The sequence below is a fragment of the Pelodiscus sinensis genome, chromosome 1 (genome assembly GCF_052426305.1).
Source record: "Pelodiscus sinensis isolate ZL-2025 chromosome 1, ASM5242630v1, whole genome shotgun sequence".
NCBI lineage: Eukaryota > Metazoa > Chordata > Testudines > Trionychidae > Pelodiscus > Pelodiscus sinensis.
In genome coordinates, this window is record NC_143052.1 from 115840296 (window position 1) to 115861906 (window position 21611).

General features: G+C 42.2%; 1 protein-coding gene across 1 annotated transcript in view; it reads left to right on the forward strand.

Moving 5' to 3' along the window:
* PIK3C2G (phosphatidylinositol-4-phosphate 3-kinase catalytic subunit type 2 gamma) overlaps positions 1 to 21611 on the forward strand; it is a 296240-nt gene that overhangs the window by 151059 nt on the left and 123570 nt on the right. Inside the window, exon 19 of the mRNA XM_075897746.2 lies at positions 17597 to 17777. Coding sequence (XP_075753861.2) covers positions 17597 to 17777 — 181 coding nt within the window. The remainder of the gene's footprint in view (positions 1 to 17596; positions 17778 to 21611) is intronic.

Sequence of the window (21611 nt, forward strand, 5' to 3'; positions counted from 1 at the left end):
AATGTAAAAGATCATCTTTAAGCCATAGGATGCTGGTTTATACTCTGGTGTTTAACTTTTTGGAAACTGGTGAGTTCCTAAAAAAAACTTGCTCAGGAGTTGATAAGGGGTGTGCTATGCCATGAGAAAAGTGTTTATGGGCAGTTGAGAGATGGGATAATCTAATTGGTTCCATCTCTCCTCCACCAGCACTCTCAACATTCCCACAACCCTTTCTATTGGATCCTATCTCCAGTTTTAGACCCAGAATTAGGAGGCTACTGGATGTGTGAGATGACCAGGCTGAAAGTGGAGTAGAACTGGCACAGTGCAGGAAGTGTGACTAGGCAGACTAGACTGGGGCTAGGTTGAAGTGAGGATGTTAGGAAGCGAGTAAATAGCTAATTATGTAGTTGATAGATTTTCTATCGACTATCTGATTAGTGTATAAGGGAGGAAGCCTCCGGGAGTTACCCCCACTTTAGCTCTGCAGTTTAAAGGTAGCAAGAGCCGGGCAGGCAGCCTGGTTCCTACTGCATTTAAACTGCTGAGCTGCAGTGGGTGTAGCTCCTGAACCCAGTGAGAGCCAGGACTGAGCCAGGCTTTCATGGTAACAGCTAATTTGGTCCCCATCATTTCATATATGTAGTTGGGATTGTTTCCCAATGTGCATTTTTTTGCATTTATTAACATTGAATTTCATCTGCTATTTCATTGCACAGTCACCCTTCTTGAGAGATCTTCACAACGCTTCATAATCAGATTTGGACTTGATTATCTTGAGTAGTTTTGTATCCTCATGTGGCTGCAATTTTCCTCCTGCAGAACTTGGAAACTTGAGACTGTCTCTAGATAAAAAGTCCTTTCAGAGTTAAACCCGTGGGCATCACTATTATTCAGAAATCATTCTGACTTTCACTTCTAGATTGTCATCAATAAAGCCATTGCTCATGGTGCTACATGCACCTTTGTGGGTCCTTATTCCTGCATGTGTAAATCACACTTCAATTCTCAGTCTAGTTTACTGATTTTGTAGGAAATCTTCACAATTTTTATTCTCAAATAAGGATTTAGGGAGCTTCTATTTTATCTCTTCAGAATAACAAACATTCTGAAAACTCTTTGACTGAGCTGCTCTTCTAACTGGTGATATTGATGCCTTGAAAAGATCTGGAAGATGGAGGGCTGATGTGTGTCTGATTTTAAAAGGACTCTTTATTCAGTTAGGGTTTATTTTTGTGCATAGTGAATATGGAAGGGAATGTATCCCAAGCATTGGCAGGGGTATGACTTAAAAGTGAATCACTTTGTAACCTATACCAAAACCAGCTATGAATAAACTGGCTTAGACAAAGTGTGTCGAGTCAAGTCAGTTCTTACTCACTCACAATGAATTTGTACCAAAGGAATTTGATCCAAATGTTTGGTGAATTGTGAGGAAGACAGCGGTTGTTTGTTTTTCATCCAGAGCTTTGTGGTTTCCTACAGGGTTGTAATTGGAAGTACCAGAACACTTTAAAAGAGTCTGCTGTCATATCTCTGTCCTGATCAAAAATGTCTACAGGAAATTAGTTCTCAGATTAAGAGTGACTGGCTCAAGATGAACCCAGGCAAGATTTAAGTAATGCTGGCTGGAAATGAGAAATACTTTGAAGAGCTGGCCAAGAGTTTGTCGCTATCATCCATCAAAGGTATTAATCTAAGTGGTGCGATGCTTCAGGGTCCTCCTGTTTGACTCGTCACTAAGCCCGAATGGCCAGATGGCATACGTTTCCAAATATGCCTTCTTTCACCTCTGGCTTACTGGGGAGCTTCATCCTTTACTCTTGGATGAGGACCTGGCCACAGTAATCCATCTAAATGTCACCTCCAAGCTCAATTACTCTAACTCGCTATGTCTAAAATTGAATATGAATACAATGCACAAGGGACTATTGCTACAGGCTGTGTCTAGACTGGCAAGTTTTTCCGCAAAAGCACTTGCTTTTGCGGAAAAACTTGCCAGCTGTCTACACTGGTCGCTTGAATTTCCACAAGAACACGGACGATCTCATGTAAGAAATCAGTGCTTCTTGCAGAAATACTATGCTGCTCCCGTTCGGGCAAAAGTCCTTTTGCACAAAGCTTTTGCACAAAAGGGCCAGTGTGGACAGCTCAGATTTGTTTTGCGCAAAAATGGCGATCGGGGCTTTTTTGCGCAAAACCGCGTCTTGATTGGAACAGATGCTTTTCTGCAAAAAGTGCTTTTGTGGAAAAGTGTCCATGTCAATCTAGATGCTCTTTTCCGCAAATGCTTTTAACGGAAAACTTTTCAGTTAAAAACATTTGCAGAAAATCATGCCAGTCTAGATGTAGCCACAGAATGCAGCTGCACACCTTCCCCAGGGTTCCAGATCATTAGGGGTTTTTATAGTCTGTGCTTGCATCCCTCCTCAGGCTGTAGTGTCCGTAAGTTGTAACAGAAGCTGAATTCTGTAGTTGCCTTTGCTCTTCCCTGTTTTCTACTTCCTGGAATCCTGATGCATCAGACTGGTCCTCCGAGACCTCAGAGTTTCACAAGTTCAGAAAAGTAGATGTTGCTGTAACTTGAGCCAGGATGAAGCTGAATGGTCATGGGTAAGCTGCAACAGAGGACTTGTTGATATAGCCTGACATTTAACTTTCTATAGTGATCCATATAACCTAAGGACTTGACATGGCTTGTTGAGACTATAATGCTGGAAAAATGTAGAGCTGTGTCTTTGGAGCCCAGAACTGGCATGGGCTGTCAAGCAATATGTTGAACCGAAATGACTGCCACCTATAGTAATTAATGCCAGTGATTAACTTCTTGCACATGTGACTATGGTACTCTTTTATGTCATTTGGCAGTTCCTGGATATAGCCAATTTTCTAAAACATCTGTAACCAAGAAGGGATTTTATTTCCAAAACCAGAATTAGGGTAAATGGTAATATTATCTTCAGAACCTCTGCAAATAATGATGTAGTAAGGATGTTGATTTTTAGTTGTATTAATAGAAACCTGGAAATCACTACAGGATGAAATCAAATGGAAGTACATTAGAATTTTTCATCCTTAATATGATGAAAGTAAAGGATCTATAGTCAACTCTGCATAATTGAACAACAATCTATTTTTTCATGTTATCTGGCATTTAAAAAAATGTTATTCCTCCCTCAGAAGAAAATTATAGCATCAAAATGGAGGCTTTTAAAAAGAAATTTCTTTAATGTTCCATTCTGCCCATATCATCATTTCATATCATTGTGAGTAAAAAATGCAACTAGACTGAAAACATAAAATTTGATGAGATTATTTGAAAAAATCAAAAGCCGCTTTCACTGTAAAGTAATGCACATCATAAATGACACTTAAATGCAGTTTCAGATGTTAAGTGGGGAATTCTTTAATATCAATTGCTATTTAATGGCAACAATTGCAGTGAATTGTACAAAATTGTTTGCACTGTAAACAAATTCCTTTAAGTTAATTAATACTAAACACTCATCAAGGTTGATGTGACACCTGCTGTTTTGGCCAGTAAGACAGGCATTGAAATAGGGGCTTCCAGAGCCGAATCCATTAGTATCTACAAATCACAACATGACTGGTATGGATGTGTGCACATACTGGGAGAGTTCAATTTCTGGCTCAGAAATGAGACTCCATTAACTTACATTTTATTTTTTCCAATAGCACTATGATCCAGACATTCAGCGTTTTGTGTAACCAATCATTATCTTGCATAATCTTCTATTGATGGGTCAGTCTGTTAGGGTATGTCTACACTAGCCACCCTAGTGTGGACTAGGGTAGCTAATGTAGTCATTCGAAGTTGCAAATGAAGCCCAGGATTTAAATATCCTGGGCTTCATTTGCATGTTCCCGGGTGCCGCCATTTTTAAATGCCTGGTAGTTCGAACTACCTGCCCGCGGCTACAGGCGGCATGGGCTAGGTAGTTCGAACTAAAGCTCCTAATTTGAACTACCGTTACTCCTCATTGCAGTGAGCTTTAGTTCGAACTACCTAGCCCGTGCCAAGTGTAGCTGCAGGCAGGTAGTTCGAACTACCGGGCATTTAAAAATGGTGATGCCTGGGAACATGCAAATGAAGCCCCGGATATTTAAATCCTGGGCTTCATTTGCAAGTTTGAATGACTACATTAGCCACCCTAGTCCACACTAGGGTGACTAGTGTAGACATACCCTTAGGGACATTATAAGCTGCCCTCTCAGCAAATATTCCTTCATTTGTCTGTGCTTGGTACTGGCATCATCCATTTGGTGCTTTGTTTCACAATAGTGATATGTGAACACAAAAATGACTCCTAGCTTAGCAGAAGTACACATTGGTTTCTTTTCCTGTGGCTGTTTTCAGTTCACATACAAAAAGTGCACAGATACAGTCTTGCTTTATGGCCAGGAGTTTGTGAAACAGCAACTCAATGGCGGATGCTCACTCCAAACATCTTTGCTGTGTTGCCTCATAAAAGCAACCATTTCTACATGGCCATGTTTCTACTGTGAGGGACAGGTAACCTGATGCTATCTGTATTAAGTTCAGAGGTGCCAGGCAGTTGCTCACTCATCTAAGTACTGTACCTAAGGAGAAATGGAAAGAGGACAATTAAAATAAACTGCTGCTGTTTTCCATCCTTCCTTCCATATTCTGGCTGTCCCCATCATGGATTCATGAGGAGCACAGAGAGGGCAAGATGCCTTCTCCTCCCAACCCCCCATGCAAAGGTTAGGAATAATATGGATCCTTATTCCTGTGCTCCTTGAGTGTGAGAGGAGGGCCTGCAGGTCTCTGAGTCCCAGAGGGAGGATATCTGGGCAATGTGGAAGCTGAATGGCAAGTGGCTGATCTGAGGAGTACCTGCCCCTGGAGAGCACGTTCCATCCCTCACTTATCTTCTGATGCATGGAAATCCTGTCCTTCCTACTGCCCTAATGCTTTCTCAACTTCTTCCCAAGTGGCTCTGGATCTGTGATTCAGCTCAGAGTCCTTTGTCAGTAGAACAAAATGTGAATGTCATGCCTCTCCTGCTATGAGCTGCTGCTTTCCCCTGTATGATACACAGGTACTGGCTGTATGGATGTAGCTCAGGGACTGGCGGAGGAGGTCAGTAATCTTATTTTATTAATTGTATAGCTGTTGCTATGGTATTCACCTTTATAATCTGTGGGCACTCTGCTAATCAGCTGAACAGCATTTGAATTTCTCTTGAGTAACCACACAAATGCACAGCTGAAAGGGAACATTGCTCATGATTACTTCAATACTTATAGCAGTAAATGGTGAAGATTCATTATATCTCTTTGTGATGGGGCATACAAATCTCACAGTGGACAAGAAGAGGTTAAGGAGCTGCTCTGGTCTCAAGCATCTCTGTTATTGCCACCCCTGTAAGGCATGCACAGATTGGATGGGGAGATTAAAAGGGGAGCAGAGCAGCCCACTGTTGTCAGTTCTTTTCCCTGGCCTTACCTTCAACTCCTGAGGAAAGGGATGACTAAAGGCAGGAACTTCCCAGATAACCACTGACCAGGAAAGGCCAGTGCCAGTTCTGAGACTGCTTGAGGACAGAGTCATTCCCGTCTTCCAATGAACTCAGTTCCCCTAGCTTTTTGTTAGGGCCACCAGCTGGACCAGATGTGGGTAAGCATCTGGTCTCCTCTCCCATGGGCTTTAGGAGTGAGGTGTATCACCAAGATATCTTGGTACAGGCAGAAACAGCTGGTAACATGGGGAGGCAGAAGGTGTATCCACCTAATACTCCAGAGGGATGGTGGAACTAGAGAGTGTGTTGCATGGAGAAGCTATAAGGATCATCTCAGAAGGTATGTCTACACTACAGAATTTTGTCGGAAAACCGGCTGTTTTTCTGAGAAAACGTGAGTTACGTCCACACTGCAATCACAGAGGGGGTTTTCAAGCATTAGTAATCCTCTTTCTACGAGGAAGAAGCCTTTTTGCGAAAGAGTTCTTTTGGAAAGAGGTGTGTGTGGATGGGGAAGAGAGAGTTCTTTCGCAGGAAGAGGAAAGAGGAAAAAGCACAGATGCCTTGGTGGCCACTCCGTCCACTCAGTGTGGACACTATCTTTTGAAAAAGCAAATCACTTTTTCGATGTGCTTTTGTTTGTGGACGCTCTCTTTCAGAAGACTTTTTTTGGAAGAGCTCTTCCGCAAAAAGGTTCTTCCAAAAGAAGCCTGCAGTCTAGACAAAGTCAGAGTGTGCAGAGTTCTGCTGGATACTTTGCTCTCTTGTGTAAATCACTCAGTCACCTTAGAAAATGAGGTCCCAGAAAGTAAGTTCTTCCAGGTAGGCATTTTGAAGAGATATGACAGAAAGCAATGATTATTTCATCATGAGCTTGGTTTGCATTCAGCTCTTCATCCAGCTCTAACTGGCTTTCAAAATACCCTCTTGTAGCTTTGGGAGTTGTGTTTAACAATATACGTACCTAATCAGATGGCCGGAAACAACCCTATGCAAACCTCATCTTGTGACAAAAATGCAATGAAAACAGAAAGGGTAACTGTCTATATGGACATTTCCTGCTCTCAGGTCTGAATTTCTTTGAATAATATTGAGCTTGTGTTTTAACCCCGTCCCCCACTCAAAACAAACATACACATGGTAGGTAGTGGGGTTACAAAAAGAGAAACTTTAAGGATGTAGAACTATAAATAACTTGTATGACTGAAATCTGGTGCCGCTCCTCACATGAGTAACCCAAGGCCATAATAACCTTCTCGAAAGTTAATTTTACTCTTTTTAATGGAAGCTTATTCAATATTAATATAAAAATGTACAGTGTTTTAGGGGAAAGTTAACCAGAGTCCTTGACAGTAAATCAGGTTTAATTCTGTGTCATTTTCTTGTAAATCCTGATTTTTCCCTATGAATACAGAACTGTTCCAAATCAGTGTTGTGTCATACATTTTGTTTTAGAACGTCATAAATAATTTTTTTGTTCCCGCTGTGAAGGTAATGGAAAATTATAGAAGCTATCCGAAGCCATTTTTGTTGACAAGAACTAACCAAACAATGGGTGGGGAAGAAACGTTCTTCTGTGCACTTTTCCAGTCCATGCATTACACTGATGACTGCAGCCCAGATTCAGACACAATGTAAAGCAACACAGCCTCATTCACTTCAATGGAGCTACCCATACATGCTCTAGGTTGAGCATAGCCTTGTAGCCTTTTGTTTATATGGCTTCAAAGTAGAGTAGCCACAGTCCACCTATAGGTCAAAATCACTGCTAGTGTATGCAGGCCTCGCTCCACTGAAGTTGCTGGTGCTGGGTCTGTATATTCCACTGGTGAACTTAGCATCCCACCACACGCACACATGCATTACAAGCCTCCCGTACATTTGTACACGAGGAGAAAGTAGTCCTTTCGGATCTACCTGACTGCCTCATTTCACACCACGATACACAAATTGATGGTGATGTTTTACAGTGATATGTGACTTGTAGCTCTCAGGCTTGCCTGAAGGAGGCATGGCATGATAGTCTGACAATAACATGGCATTTGCTTCAATGAGAATGTCCATTTGAAACAAACACAGAGGCATGGGCAGATATTTAGATGGTCAGATGTGAGTGGCAATCACCTAATTAGAACCATTTCTCAGTGAACTTAATAAAATATTACTCCATGCATAAACTTTATTCAACTCCTAAGATGTTACATGTAGCAAAGTTGCTAGTCACCTTTTTGTATTATAGATATATTTTGTACTTTTGTCCCTCCTCCTAGTTCTGTTGATGGTGAGTTAGTTCTTCAGCTTTTAAAGGTTGAGGCTGCTATGCAATTGGAAATGAGCCTGAGTTTTAGAATTTGGATTTGGATTACAGACAGCCCATAGTTTAGGAGCATTTTCCCTGGAGTTTTGTCCTGGTACTTTATTTAGATTGAGCCATTAGTTAAACTTGAATCCTGATTCAGCTTCTGAATACCCACAAAATTCAGCAATGAATGGAGCTGGGGTTGGAACAATAATCCCTAACCCTGTTATGTGGACTCTCTTTTTTAAGTTTTGACTTACTAGTGCAACTTTGCTTATATGTTAATTCTCTTGTGTCTGATTTACTGAGGATTGGTGAAAAGCAGCCATTCTCTTGACTGCCAAACAAACTTGGTGTGCCTCAAGCTTAACTATCACATCTAATATCTATTTTGCAACAATGTTTCACTTTTACAAAGTCATTGGCATGTAGGCATCTGTTCTAGGTTATATTTTAAAACAAATTCGCCTACTATGAATAGAACTGTCATGAAAATTTTAAAACAAAATTTCAGCTTAAACAGATGTAATTTTTGGTAAAATATTCAAGAAAAGTGTTTTGAAACACAGACAAAAGAGTGCTGTTCTAGAGTATGAAAACCAGCATGTGAAATTTATTGCAGTTTCATTTTCTAGGGCATGTGATGTACCAAATGTATACTGTTGCTGTACACTGTTGAACATATTTCATATTCCACCCACGTGATTCATCTAAAACATTTTAAAATATTCATTGTAACCATTTAAAAATAAATATTAAATACAATTTAAACATTTAAAACATTCATCTAATACATCAGCACTTAGGAGGCAGTTAGCTACATAGGGTGCATCTACACTGTATCCTTTTTTCAGAATAATGGCTGTTATTCCAGAAAAACAGCACTAGTATCCACACAGCAACTGTGTTATTTCAAAATAAAATAAAAATAATGAGGGCTTTTTCCGATGTTGGTAAACCTCATTCAATGAGGAATAAGGCCTCAGCTGAACAAGATCTTTCAGAAAAGGATGTGTGTGGATGCTCTACTGCTGCTATGTCAAAATAGCCCCTCACCAGGGCCATTCTCTAGTTATTCCTCCCTAGTGCCTAATGGGGCTCTAAATAGAGATAGTGCATCCACATTAGGGGAGCCTGCCTCGGACTAATTTTGAGGCTTCCCTGTAGTGTGGATGCTCTATTTTGAAATAACCTTTTCCGGAAGAAATTTTCCGGAATAGCTTTTTCCAAAGTACACTTACAGTGTACACGTACCCATAGCCTCAACAAGTCACCACTAATTCTCTCCTGTCTCTGTAAAAAGAGGGATGAGGTCTAAAATGAGCCAGACATGCTAGAACCCTTATCGGCCACTTCTGTTGTGACTCCATCCATTTGCGCATAGTTTAAATTCTCATTTTGAAAATAAAATGATTTTAGCCTTCTATGTGGTTGTCATGGAATGGTACAGTGGTGTTTTCCTAAATCTACAGATAATGCCTGATACAATAGCTCAGCAAGAGATGGCCTGATCATCTCAGCTGACTTAGAAGCCTAAGAAAAACAAAATACATGCCGATATTAACTTTCATCTCTAGTCAATTTATCAAGAACATTCTGCCTACCTGGGGTGGATAACATAGGAGGTAGAGATGGAAAAGATAGGCCACAGATAATTAATTAATCTGATAATGCATGATGTTCCCCAATATATTATATGTTATATTGCTTTCAGTAGAATAGACTGTTTACGTTTTTGTCTTTCTCCCCTATTTCTCAGCTGCCTGTTGCATTCCAAAAGCTATCTACAAAATGGTGGAGAGTCACACTGGGGACAAGCCACTTTTGTTTCATCTGTTAATTGGTCTTCTCATGACCCTAACTTCTACAGTTCCAGAATATTCTTCCATGTGTCTGGTCCCACTTCCTCTCCAAAGTGATTTTTCGAGTGTTTTCCCACTTCTGGAAGCATTGTTTAGGAGGCTGGACACCAACTGGTTTTAAGTTTCAGGGCTAAGTCCACAAAGAGATACATTTGCATATCCTTTCAAAATAAAGTGGATATGAGTCCCCTTTCCTTCTCTCTGAACTGGCAAATGGTCACCCCATCAGAAGACCAATTAGCATTTGAGTCAAATTTGGCCTGATCTAGGCCCATTTTGTATATCTAGAGACACACATGTAGATAAGTAGGTAGAGGCATGTATCTGTAATGGTTTTCTAAAATCTGTAGAATCTGTAGTTTCTATATAACATAAGATATCTTGATACCATTATCAAAGGGAGTATTCCTGTTACCTTTGGCAGAGTGCGCAGAATTGTAATTAGCTAGAAAGGAGCCTTGTGGAATCTAACCTTCCCTCAGGAGAGAAAAAAAGAAAAACTAATAAGAGCATGATCTTAAATATTTTACTTGCAACTGGATAAGGAGTAGCATTGAGTTGCCTGCTCTTCCTCACAGCCCTTCACAACTCTGCCAGAGGTATGACATTTCTATGACTTTTGTCACATCTCCAGTTCCAGTGTGTGTGAGCAATCTACAATGGGATTTAACAACACTCAGATCTTGTGCACATGCCCACTGGCTAACTATCTCCATGTCCCGACTCCTCCTCAGTACAACCTAGCAGCCTGAAATATTTTCTCCTGGATTCTCATTACAATTCAATTTGCTCTTTCTTTTCTTATGTTTTGTTCATGTGCGTATTTCATAGCCTATACCTTGAGAGTGTTACAGGAATGCCTGTAAATTCCAAGGCAGGTGCCTACATTAGACTCACAGGCTAAACCCCTCTGAGGAAACATCCATGCTAATCTAGTGACATACTGGGGAGTGTGCAACAGTGTCATTTAAAAGCACATATTGCTGTGGCATCCTGAAGCAATGTCCTTTCCTTCTCTCACTCTCCTTGTCTTCACTTGAGTAAAATAAAGGATTAGAAAAAAAATAGGAGTAATCTGTATACTTACAATAAAACTTAGATAATACCTTGGTCAAAATATTCAAAGTGACTTGTGATATTTGGTTTTCAAGTGCCCAATCTGGGACACCTTAAAGTGACTTGATTTTTAGAGTATGAATACACCCAGGTTTTTTTAAATTCTCATCAACTGGGATGCCCAAAATCACAAGTCACTTTTGAAAATGGAAGTGTTTGTCATGTTTTACTGTGTGCTCATAATGTGTGCACTGGTATACACCGTGGATATATGGATAAATACACCAAACCAGCTTACTACATAGAAACAATAATTTGTCCTTATCACTGCATATGGCTCTTAGAAACTAATTATAAACCATGCCGCACTTATGAATTTCAGGCAAATTGTGAATCTCTTGTCCCTCACATCTGTTAAGGACCTGCAACCCCATCGTATGCTATTTAGGAATCCTTGCTCTCCTTTACCACATAAATGAACTTGAAGTCAGAATCCTTCCTCTCCTAGCCTTCTTGTCATGTTCTCCAGCCCATAATCTATTGACAGTGAGTCTGAAATCACCTGTTCTGCTCTGATCACAGTCAAGTATCTAAGTAAGAAATGTGAAGCTCATCCACAGAAGGAGAGCTCCATTTTCCTGTTGCTGGTCCACAAGACCCCTGTGTTCCAGGGTTGTGGGCCTGGAATATAAGCAAGATGTCAGGGTTAGTTCTACTATGCACTATTCTGTAGCAAACATCAGAGGCTGAATGTGAGTTTTTCCTTGCTTTCACGATCCCTGACTTTTTGAGTCATTCTAATTACAGTTCATTCGTACCGGAACAACGGCTATTAGTGTGTCCAGTCTTGTCTTAGAATGTCATTCATGTCTAGATGATTATGTTCCTCCTGTGATCTCATAGGGCACAGCTGTTCCTACCTCTGCCTGATTCTCAGACTGCAATGGACTGAGGGGGAAGGGAAGGAAATGTGTGGGCCAGAGGATAGTAAAGCCAGAACTGCAATTGCTTATTTGTTCAATTGCAGAGTAAACAATACAGCAAAGCTCAGAATGAGTCATCACATTAAAGGCTGGCCTCTGAGATCCGCCTTGGGACTGTTTTTGTTTTGTTGTTATAAAATGAAGATGAAAGTCAAGTCTAGTTAATTTCAGTCATTTAGCAATTTAAGATCAATACGGTGGCTTTTAAAAGCATATCTGTGAGGCGTGAGTAGCAGGATGATGCATTTCCTTGGCTGCAGTTCCTGGGTGTGTATTGTCAGCAGAGCACTGGGGTGGACAGAGCTTTCTGAAGAGATAATGTAGAGAGGGGCACACTCCATTACAGCCACTGCCAGGTGCTTAAACTGTGCAGCACGTGATCTCTTCCAATACTGGCCTCCAGCTGAGGCAGAAGTAGAGAGTATGATCATGACAGCTGCTCCACCTTCCTGCACAGCTTGGGCTTACTAAACACAAATATCAAAATTCTGATTCTTTCCCTCCCCTCTGTGTCCTTCCCCCTGCCTCTGGCTTATGCATGAGCAGCTGGAATCTGGTCCTAATCCCCCTTTCAGCTTAAAAGGAAACATATATCAAGTACAGTAGACTTCCAATAATCCGGCACCTTTGGGACCTACGTGGTGCCAGATTATCGGATATGCCGGAGTATCAGGAGGTACTCCAGCGGGGGAGCTGTGACGGGTCTGCTGGACCCGCACTGCATCCGAGGGCTGGGCAGGAATGGTGCAGCGAGGGGCAAACCCTCCGCCGTTTTGCGGGAAGGCGGGGGAAGCCCCTCACCGCCTCCAAGAGTTTCCGGGAGGGGAGGGGAGCAGGCTCCCCACCCCTCCAGACTGCAGTAGTTATCCCCGAGCAGTGGGGTGAGGGGCGGCACTGCGGGACCAACCTGTCAGCACGCCAGCTACTCTGCTCTGCAGCTTTCCCAAGTCCGCTGCTCGTCAGTTTCAGCAGCAGCAGCAGTGGACTTGGGGAAGCGGCGCGGAGCAGAGAAGTTGGGGTGCTGCCGGGCACAGAGCAGAGGGGTGAGGGGCGGCGCTGCGGGACCAACCCGCCAGCACTGGAGCTGCTCTGCTCCGCGCCGCTTTCCCAAGTCTGCTGCTGCCACTGCTGAAACTGACGAGGGGCGGACTTGGGGAAGCGGTGCGGAGCAGCTCCAATTGTCCGGCTGGTCAGAGCACTTCCAGGTTCCTGTTGGTGCCGGACTATTGGGAGTGCCAGACCAGTGGATGCCGGACAATTGGAGTTTTACTGTACACGCATGAGCTAAGATTATTAGGCCTTGTCTGCACTAGACCAGGCAGGTCAGCTTATGGTACACCATCCAGCTAAGCAAAATGCATAGCCACATTCAGCTTACCTTAAGCTGAGCCACTGGAGCATCTACACCACAGGAGGCCAACAAGCGTGCATGCTCCCATCAGCTTCTCTTACTCCTTGCAGAATGAGGAGTACAGGATACAGGAGGGGGCTGCCCTCAGCATTCAGTTTGTGGGCCTACACGAGACCTGTTAAATCAAATGCTAGAAGATTGATCTCCAGAGGGTTGATCTTCTCCATAGTGTAGACAAGCCCTTAGCGTTTACTTTTTCTGAAGTTTGGCCAGAAACTGAACTGACAATGAATAATTGATCTTCCCTACAGGAAGTCTCCCTATTTAAAATAGAAAACATTGCTTTTTCTGGTTATCTTGCTGTAGGGGTGCCAAATGCCAAATCTTGGATTCACTCAAGGAAAGGTATGTCAATTCTGTGTATTTAAGAACAAAGGTCACTCATACAGGAGAAAGTAGACTTCATAGTTCCTTTAGATTGATACAATAAGAAAAATGGGCAGCTGGATTCTTATGATGTATGCTATCAGGGCCAAATTCAGAAATAAGTGTTTATAAAGAATTCTAAAATGGTTGTAAGTTGTATTGTTCTAGCCCATTTAGCATTACTCTAATTTAGATACCCTTAGATGCCATCATGTAGGTTTTTTTTTTTCCACATGTCCTGAGCTTCCTTCAGTGCTCAGGGTGGACAGTACTCACAGAGTGAGTCAAGGTTGTGTGTATGAAAATGAGGGCATTTGTTGTATTATTTGGAATGTGTGTACTGGTTGTAGTGGAGAGGCAGGGACTGCAAAAGGAGAGACGACAGTCTCATAGTTAAGGCAGTTGAATATTACGCTGAAGAACTGGATTCGATCCCTACCTCTGCCTTGGAGCTCCTAGGGAATGTAGGGCAAGTCACTGAAACCAAACACATTCAGTAGTTATGTGTTTCTCATTTTCTGGGTGCCTGACTTTATGAGATTTATGAAAGTGTTGAGCATTCATAATTGCAACTGAAGTCAACGGGAACTGTCCTCTGAACAAATAAAGTCCTTTAAAATGCATTTTTTATTTCTGAAAAATCAGGCCTTAGGCATCTTAAATCTTATGAGACACTTTGGGGAATTAATGCCTCTCCGCCTCTGTTCTCACTTGGTAAAATGGGAATAATAATACCACCTTGCCTCACAGGCATTTTGGAAGATAAATTAATTAGTGTTTGAAAAGCTCTTATATACTCTAGTGATGAGCACCTGAGGAAATTAGTAATTCTGTTTTCAGAACAAGATTTGAATAGGGTGCAATAAATAACTCCTCTGAACAATAAGGAAAAAAACAAAATACGTCAGGACGATGAGTGAGTAAGCACCTATTCTCCCGTGCAGGACATGAAGCGGGTGTCAGAGATCTGAACTTAAATGAAGATCTGTTCACTTCTTGTATCCAATCAGACAAGCCAGTCAGTCAAGTGATTCTGCAGCCGCCCAGCTGGGCTCATTAATCAGTCTGAAAACTGAGCCAGCTAGCCCCAGGCTGAGCTGAGGGATCTAAAGCCCACATTTTCTGACAGCATGTTCTGTGGGAAAAAATAGTATGTAATCATATAATTAAAGACTATATCAGAATGCATATGCTCAAGAGAGCTGAAATTAAAGGTTGAACAGGCCTCCTTAATTCTGGTATTTCCTATCTTTTGGATGATTGACTTTGCAACCTTAACAGTCTCTCAACAACCTTTTTTATGTAATAGGTATATATTCAAGTTATTGCTAATATGAAATCCATTTTCTGTTGCTACAGGAAATGTGAACAGTACTTCTACAGATTTAAACATTTAATTCTGAGAGCCAAAGTGCCATGGGCTTTTTATGGAACCCTTTAACCATGGTACCATATCTATATTGTCATCATATCAAGTGCTTTAATTGCACACAGTGGAACATACTTTTTAAAAAGAAAATATGTTGAAAAAATTTAACAATATCGAAGAAATATGGGTGAAACTCACCCAGTTGTAAAGAGAGATTTACACCGTCCCTTTACCACAGCAGGATACTCATGGCCCTGACAGTGCAGTGCACTCAGGCAGAGACCTTTGCACATCGCAGAATGAGGGCTGTATGTTCTCTGAATGTGCCAGTGCAAAGCAGGTAGGAACAGCTCGTTGTAATTGTACAGATTCATTGGGCTGAACCGCATGTAGGAGGACATGATCCTAGGCAGGAACAGCAGCTCCAAAGAGCGTACCTGCAGTGTGCCCTATGAGCTATGTACTTATGGGCCCCTCAGGAGAGACATTCAAATACCACCCAGCTGATCAGCAGACCTCCCACAGCTAGGTTTCTACTAGTGGTGTACATTCACACATTCCTTGATACACATAAAAAAATTAATTCTGCACAAGGATGTAAAACATTAGAGGAGTCAGCAGTACGCCACTTCAGCCCAATATTGTAACTTGCATTAAAGCTGTTTACTCTGGTTTTGTGAGAAGGGTGCATTTCACCTGCTGAGAGTTGGGTAAACTTGAAATGACATCTTTATTTCTTTTCAGGGCTATAATTGAAACAGGATGAAACTCTCAGTTGGCACAATAGCTTGAATTGTGCCAGCAATAGTCACGTTCAAAAACCAATGATCATTAACAAGTTCACTAGAACTGGGCTAGAACAGTTTTCATTGCAAAAATGGACAGTGATTTTCTTAAGCAATATCTGCTCTTGTTACCACTGCATAAAGTCACACAGCAGAATCTAAGACACGGCTTTTGAACCTCAGCGAGTCTAGCTAGCATCTGTCATTCATGCATGAGCTGTTAAAGTGAGTGGGGCTGGCAGCAACAGCTCTGCCACTAAAAGTGACGAATCTGTCTGTATGCTGGAATTTATCTCCCACAAGACAGTGCCCTGACAATTCATATTCTCTTTCAGCCCTGAATATAATTATTTGTTTGCAATAGACTCTACTAAGTGTCATTTCCAACTCCAAGTGGGAGAGAAGATGACAAACTTAGTTCTCATATCTCCCCGCTTTCATGTCTAGGCATTACTAGCAGAATGCTACAGGTATTTTCATTGTTTGCACTGCTTACAAACCTATAAACCAGATTCTTTATGGTATTGCGAAGGCTTGTCAGAAACCAGCAGGTGATATTATTCTGTATTGAATTGTTACTTTGGGTGACACAGAAAGCTCTAGGGGAGCAATTATCTTCATAAAGGACAGCAAAGAGAAGAAAAAAAGTCAGTGGGGGAAAATATGTAAATCCTTATAGGCATGATACATAGAAATGGTTGGCTGCAGTAGCCTTATTGTAATACATTGACAAGAAAGGCAGGGTTAAGGTGCATAGGGGAGCCCCAGCTCATGTTCTGACATCTGTATAGCAAAATCTTTAGTCTGCTCGTGTCTGTCATATCAATGTGTGTACATATGTTTCTTTTAACCCTTAACAAGAGAGCTACGTTTCAGGTAGACAGCCTCGGATAACGAAAGCCATTCTTAGGGACCGGTGGCCAAGGAAGCTGGGGAAGCTAGTCTGGGGGTCAGGCAGGGTTACTGGCAGAGGGGGGTGTTTGAAGAGGAGGATTGAGGAAGGATCAACAGGCTGGGGGTGGGGTGGTGCTATTTACGGGAGAGGGAAAGGATGAATGAGGAGACTGGACATACAATTGATGACAAATGAGCTCTTTATCTACAGACACCAACAGAAAGATTATTTTTTTCAGTCAAAGTAACATACACCAAGACTAGTTCAAATGATCTTAAAGGTATTTGAAGTGTGTCTACTTGGGTATGAAAGTGGGGGGAGTGGGTTTCCAATGGAATTAAACAAATTCAGTTGAAAAATGCATCCTTTATCCCCCATGTAGTCAGGGCCATGGATGGAGGAAAAATTGGATACGGCTCAGAAGGTTAATGTACCTGTTGCCCCCATACCGCTACTTAATCAACATATGGTAACAATGACTTCTAAAGCTTCCCCAAAGTTCAGCAGAATCAGAAATGGATTTTTAGTCTGGACTTATCTCTGACAATGAAGAGACAGATACATTGGGTGCCCTTACAAATTAATTCAAGGTTTAGAGCTTTCATCAATTTTGGAAGTATTACCTATATACTTAAAAGTGGTGAATGCTGCTGAAATTGGCAGCATCTTTAAGACAACATAAACTTTTAAATGTACTCACTGGATGTAAGGTACGTCTATCCACATGTGAAGTTACTGGCGTGGGGAATATGTGTATGTATATACAACTGGGCAAAAGAAAATAGGAAATACATTCCTCTGACAAATGTTTCTTTTAGAAATCAGAGCAAGTCAGGAGCTGCTTTGTGGAAGGCAAAAAAGTAACAGGTTCCTATCAATCCTACACTCTTGGAATCTCATTAGTTATCAGATGGAACTTGACTACTGCTAACAAATAAACAACATTTTTTTTTAATTCTCTCCTGTTAAACTGCCCAAGGCCACCAAATACAGATTAGTCTAGAGTACGTTCATTGTACTTGCTAGAGGTGGTATAAAAAAATCAGCTTTAGGGACATGACTTTTTTCTTCCTCCTCCCTTCAGGCTGTTAAAGGATGCACAGAATGAAGCTCATTTCAAAAGCTGGTATCAGAAACTATTGGCTGCTGTCCAATTCTGTGCAGGAAAAGCCTTAAATGTTGAGTTTTCTAAGGAGAGGAAACTTATCAATATTCTGGGTGATGTTGCTGAAAAAGTGAAGGCTGCCAGCGACCCCAAAAAACAGGTTTGTTCAATTTTTTGTCTTCCCATCTCCTTTCTCTGTTTTGTACAAATACCTTTTCATTTTGAAACTATGGCACATTTCTCCTAAATTACCCTTTGTTATAGAAAATAGCTCCATATTTTGAATCAAAAGTCCCTCAAAGTTTGTGCTATTCTGCATTCATGTAAATGTTTTTTGGTTTGCTCCCTGGTGTGGGAGGAACATAAACTCTACCCTCAATGTGGCTATTTGGCCCATTGAATGTGGCTGGTTTGCTATAGCAGTAGCCACTACAGCGGTTACTTCTTCAGAATTGGTTGGACACCATGGCTCTAATTAGTGTCTGCTTAAGTCCCAAGGCTGAGTTGCCTAATCATAAATAGTGAGTATCCATCAAATCTTCCAGTTTACCTTGGCAAGCAAATAAACCCCTCAATATTTGTGGTAGTCTATGTATTTTAGCACAGTGTCCACCAAGAATCCCATAATAGCATCAAGTATATGTAAAGACATCTGGAAATATTTTAACAGCCGCAACAGTAATACATTTTTAATAAATAATATAGTCCCTGAGACATCTGTCTTTGGCTCAGATTCATGTCTAAGTATCATAACATACCTTCAGTAAAGCAGTTCAATAGGTTAAGTGAACAAGATGACGTCTGCAAAGCCCGATGCTCAAAACTCTTCTGTTATTGAAGTAGCCATTATCAGTCCTTAGCTGATGTCTAAACTCTTTCTTGATGAGATCTCAACCAGACAGACCAGAGAGATAAAAGTTAAAACCTATCATTGCATGTAGTCAGACTTTTGACTCTCTTTTGCCTCTAATAAGGATTCAAGGATTTTAGAGAGAGACAGAAACCTTAGACTCATAGGATACATCTGTACTACATGCTTCTTGCACAAAAGGCGTTTTGCGCAAGAGTTTTTGCACTAAAACTTCTTGCACAAGAGCACATCCACACCCCAAAGAACATCACAAAAGTGACGTGCTTTTGCACAAGAGAGCGTCCACACTGCATGGACGCTCTTGCGCAAGAAAGCTCTGATGGCCATTCATAGAATGGCCATCAGAGCACCTGTGCTTTTTCCTCTGGAACGTCCACACTTGCCTTTTTGCACAAGAACTCTTTCGCAAAAGGGAGTTATGCCTCGTAGAAGGAGATTCACCTATGCCATTTTACTCTTGATTTCTCTGCGCAAAAGCGCATTTGAGGTGTGGACGGTCCATGGGTTTTTGAGCAAAAACAGCTGTTTTTGCACAAAAACCTTGCAGTGTAGACGTAGCCATAGACTTTAAAATCAAACAGGACCATAATCATCTTATCTGAGCTTCTGCACGTTGCAGGCCACAGAATTTCATACACACACTCTTGCAATAGAGCCCCTCACCTCTGGCTGAGTTACTGAAGTCCTCAAACCATGGGGAGAACCCACCCTTTACACTAACTGAAACCTACAAATGACCTGTGTCATATGCTGCAGAGAAAGATCAAAGGAAAAAAAACCTGTCTCTGCTAATCTGACCTGGAGTAAAATTCCTTCTCAAGACCTTCATCTAACATCAAGCCTAAACTTGTTTTTGGCCAGTTTATATCCATTTGTTCCTGTGTCCACTTTGGTGCTTAACTTAAATAACTCCTTTCCTTCCCTGGTATTTATCTCCGAGACAGCTGGTCAAGTGAGACCTGGGGGGCCATTGGCCACATGACCCCTTCCCCCAGCCCAGGGAAGGGCCAAGACAACCCCCCTCCACCCAGTTCCCCTCTCTCCCTGCCCGTGCTCCACCCCCCTTCAGCCTTGCTCTTCTCCTGCTCCACCTTTTGCCTTGCTCTTTCCTCTTTTCTCTCTTGCTCAGCCCCCATCCTGCCTTTTTCCTCAATCAAGGTGGCACAGGGGACTAAGGAGGCCAGTGCTAGCAGCAAGAGTCCACTGCTTGCTCCTCATTTACTGGCAGCCGCCGGGGCAAATGGAGCAAGGCAAGTGCATCACTCCGTTTCCCACTAGGGAGTGTGGGGGAGTTCACGCCCCCTCCCCTAGAGCAGCATCACTGAGAGCAAAGCAATGGGGCCACCGTGTTCCACTTACCCCTGCCACTGCCGGTGAGTGTGATCCCTGCTTAGGGCACTGCCTTACCCCCCATTGATGATGAATGGGGGGGTTCACCTTTGCTGCAGGTGCAAGCCCCCCACTAGAGCCCCACCTGCTACTGGCCGGCCCCTCCTGCCATGGTGTGACCCCTTCTGACCCCCTCTCCATGTGTCACCCATGATTCACCCCTCTAATGTATTTATAGAGAGCAGTCATCTCTCACTCAGCCTTCTTCTGGTTATGCTAAACACGCCAAGTACTTTGAGTCTCCTTTTATAAGGTAGGTCTTCAATTCTTGGATCACCCTAGTAGCCCTTCTCTGAACCTGTTCCAGTTTGAATTAATTCTTATTAAACATGAAAGACCAGAACTATACCCAATATTCCAGATGAGGTCTCACCAGTATCTTGTCTAATGATACTAATACGTCCTTCTCGCTACTGAAAACACCTCATGTGATGCATCCTAGGAGTTCATTAGCCTTTTTGACAGGTGCATCACATTGTTATCCTGTGATCAACCAACATACCCAGGTCTTTCTCCTCCTGTCACCTCCATTGATACGCTCCCAGCTTGACCTTGTACTTTGCACTATTAAATTTCCATTTCCCCAGCCTGCCATAGTCGCCCTTGATATGATATATTCTAGCGAGAATCTAGCTCTATCATTTGTTCTCACATGAAGGAAAATCAGTGGATTCTTTCCTGCTCCTATTAGGATCCTTTCTGCCTCAGGGTCACATCTCATATCATAGCTCTTGGTGAAGAACACATCCTCCTGGTCTCTAGATCAGCTCTGGAGACAGGTCTGCCTGTTCCTTTTAGTAAGATGTCACCAGTCACATAGAGCTGCCTTTTCCTGGTGATGGTGCAGTTCTCCAGACTTCCTCCTGTTCTTTTGGCTGCAAATGCTCTTGTCTTTTATTCATCTTTGCAATCTTCTGCTCTGCTCTTCTTCCTTGCTCTCCCATCTTCAATTACAGCCTGCTGGGCCCTTTCTTCATTTTCCAACTTGGCAAACTGGTTCCTGAGTTCTGTTTCTCCTTCACTAGCTGTTTACATGCTTTCAAAGGCCACTTTGCTCACCCAATAGTCTCCCCTCTAAAAATGTAAACTGTTAACCAGTTAACTGGTTACCTGCTAAGCGTCCCCTTACCAGCATGCTTACCTGGGTAACTAGTTAACTGGTGGGGAGCTGCTCCAACCTGGCCAGGCTCACCACAATGCAAGTGTGGGACCAGGGTTTAACCAGTTAAACATTTTGTTTTACTGGTTAACCACTTAACTGGGATTTTACATCCCTACTCCCCTCAGAGTTCTTCAGTCAGTTCTGCAAGTCTTGACTTTTTTCCCTTCAGCTTCTTCTTGCCTTTGCTCCATCATCATCCTTTTTGAAACTCAACCATAGTTCTCACCTGCATCTCCAGACCTCGGAGCTTCTCTTCCATCGGCTCTCCGAGGTGCAGAATTGCCAACTGTCAATACATACATGGACAGTCCATAAAAAAGCTTAAGATGGACTATCAATAAAATCCATAACAAATATTAGATATCAGTAAAAAAAAATTCTGAGCTTTGAAAGGGAGCTGAGGAATTCCTTCCCCGTGGCCTCAGAGCGAGTGCTGTGTAGCAGAGCAGCTGCAGGGAGTCTACAGTTCCAGAGGTTGGGGCAGAGAAGGGAATTCTCTTGGCAGAGGCTCCCTCCAACATGCTGCTAGCGGGCAGGGCCTATTCTTCTCCATCTCTGGCTTTGAATTCATC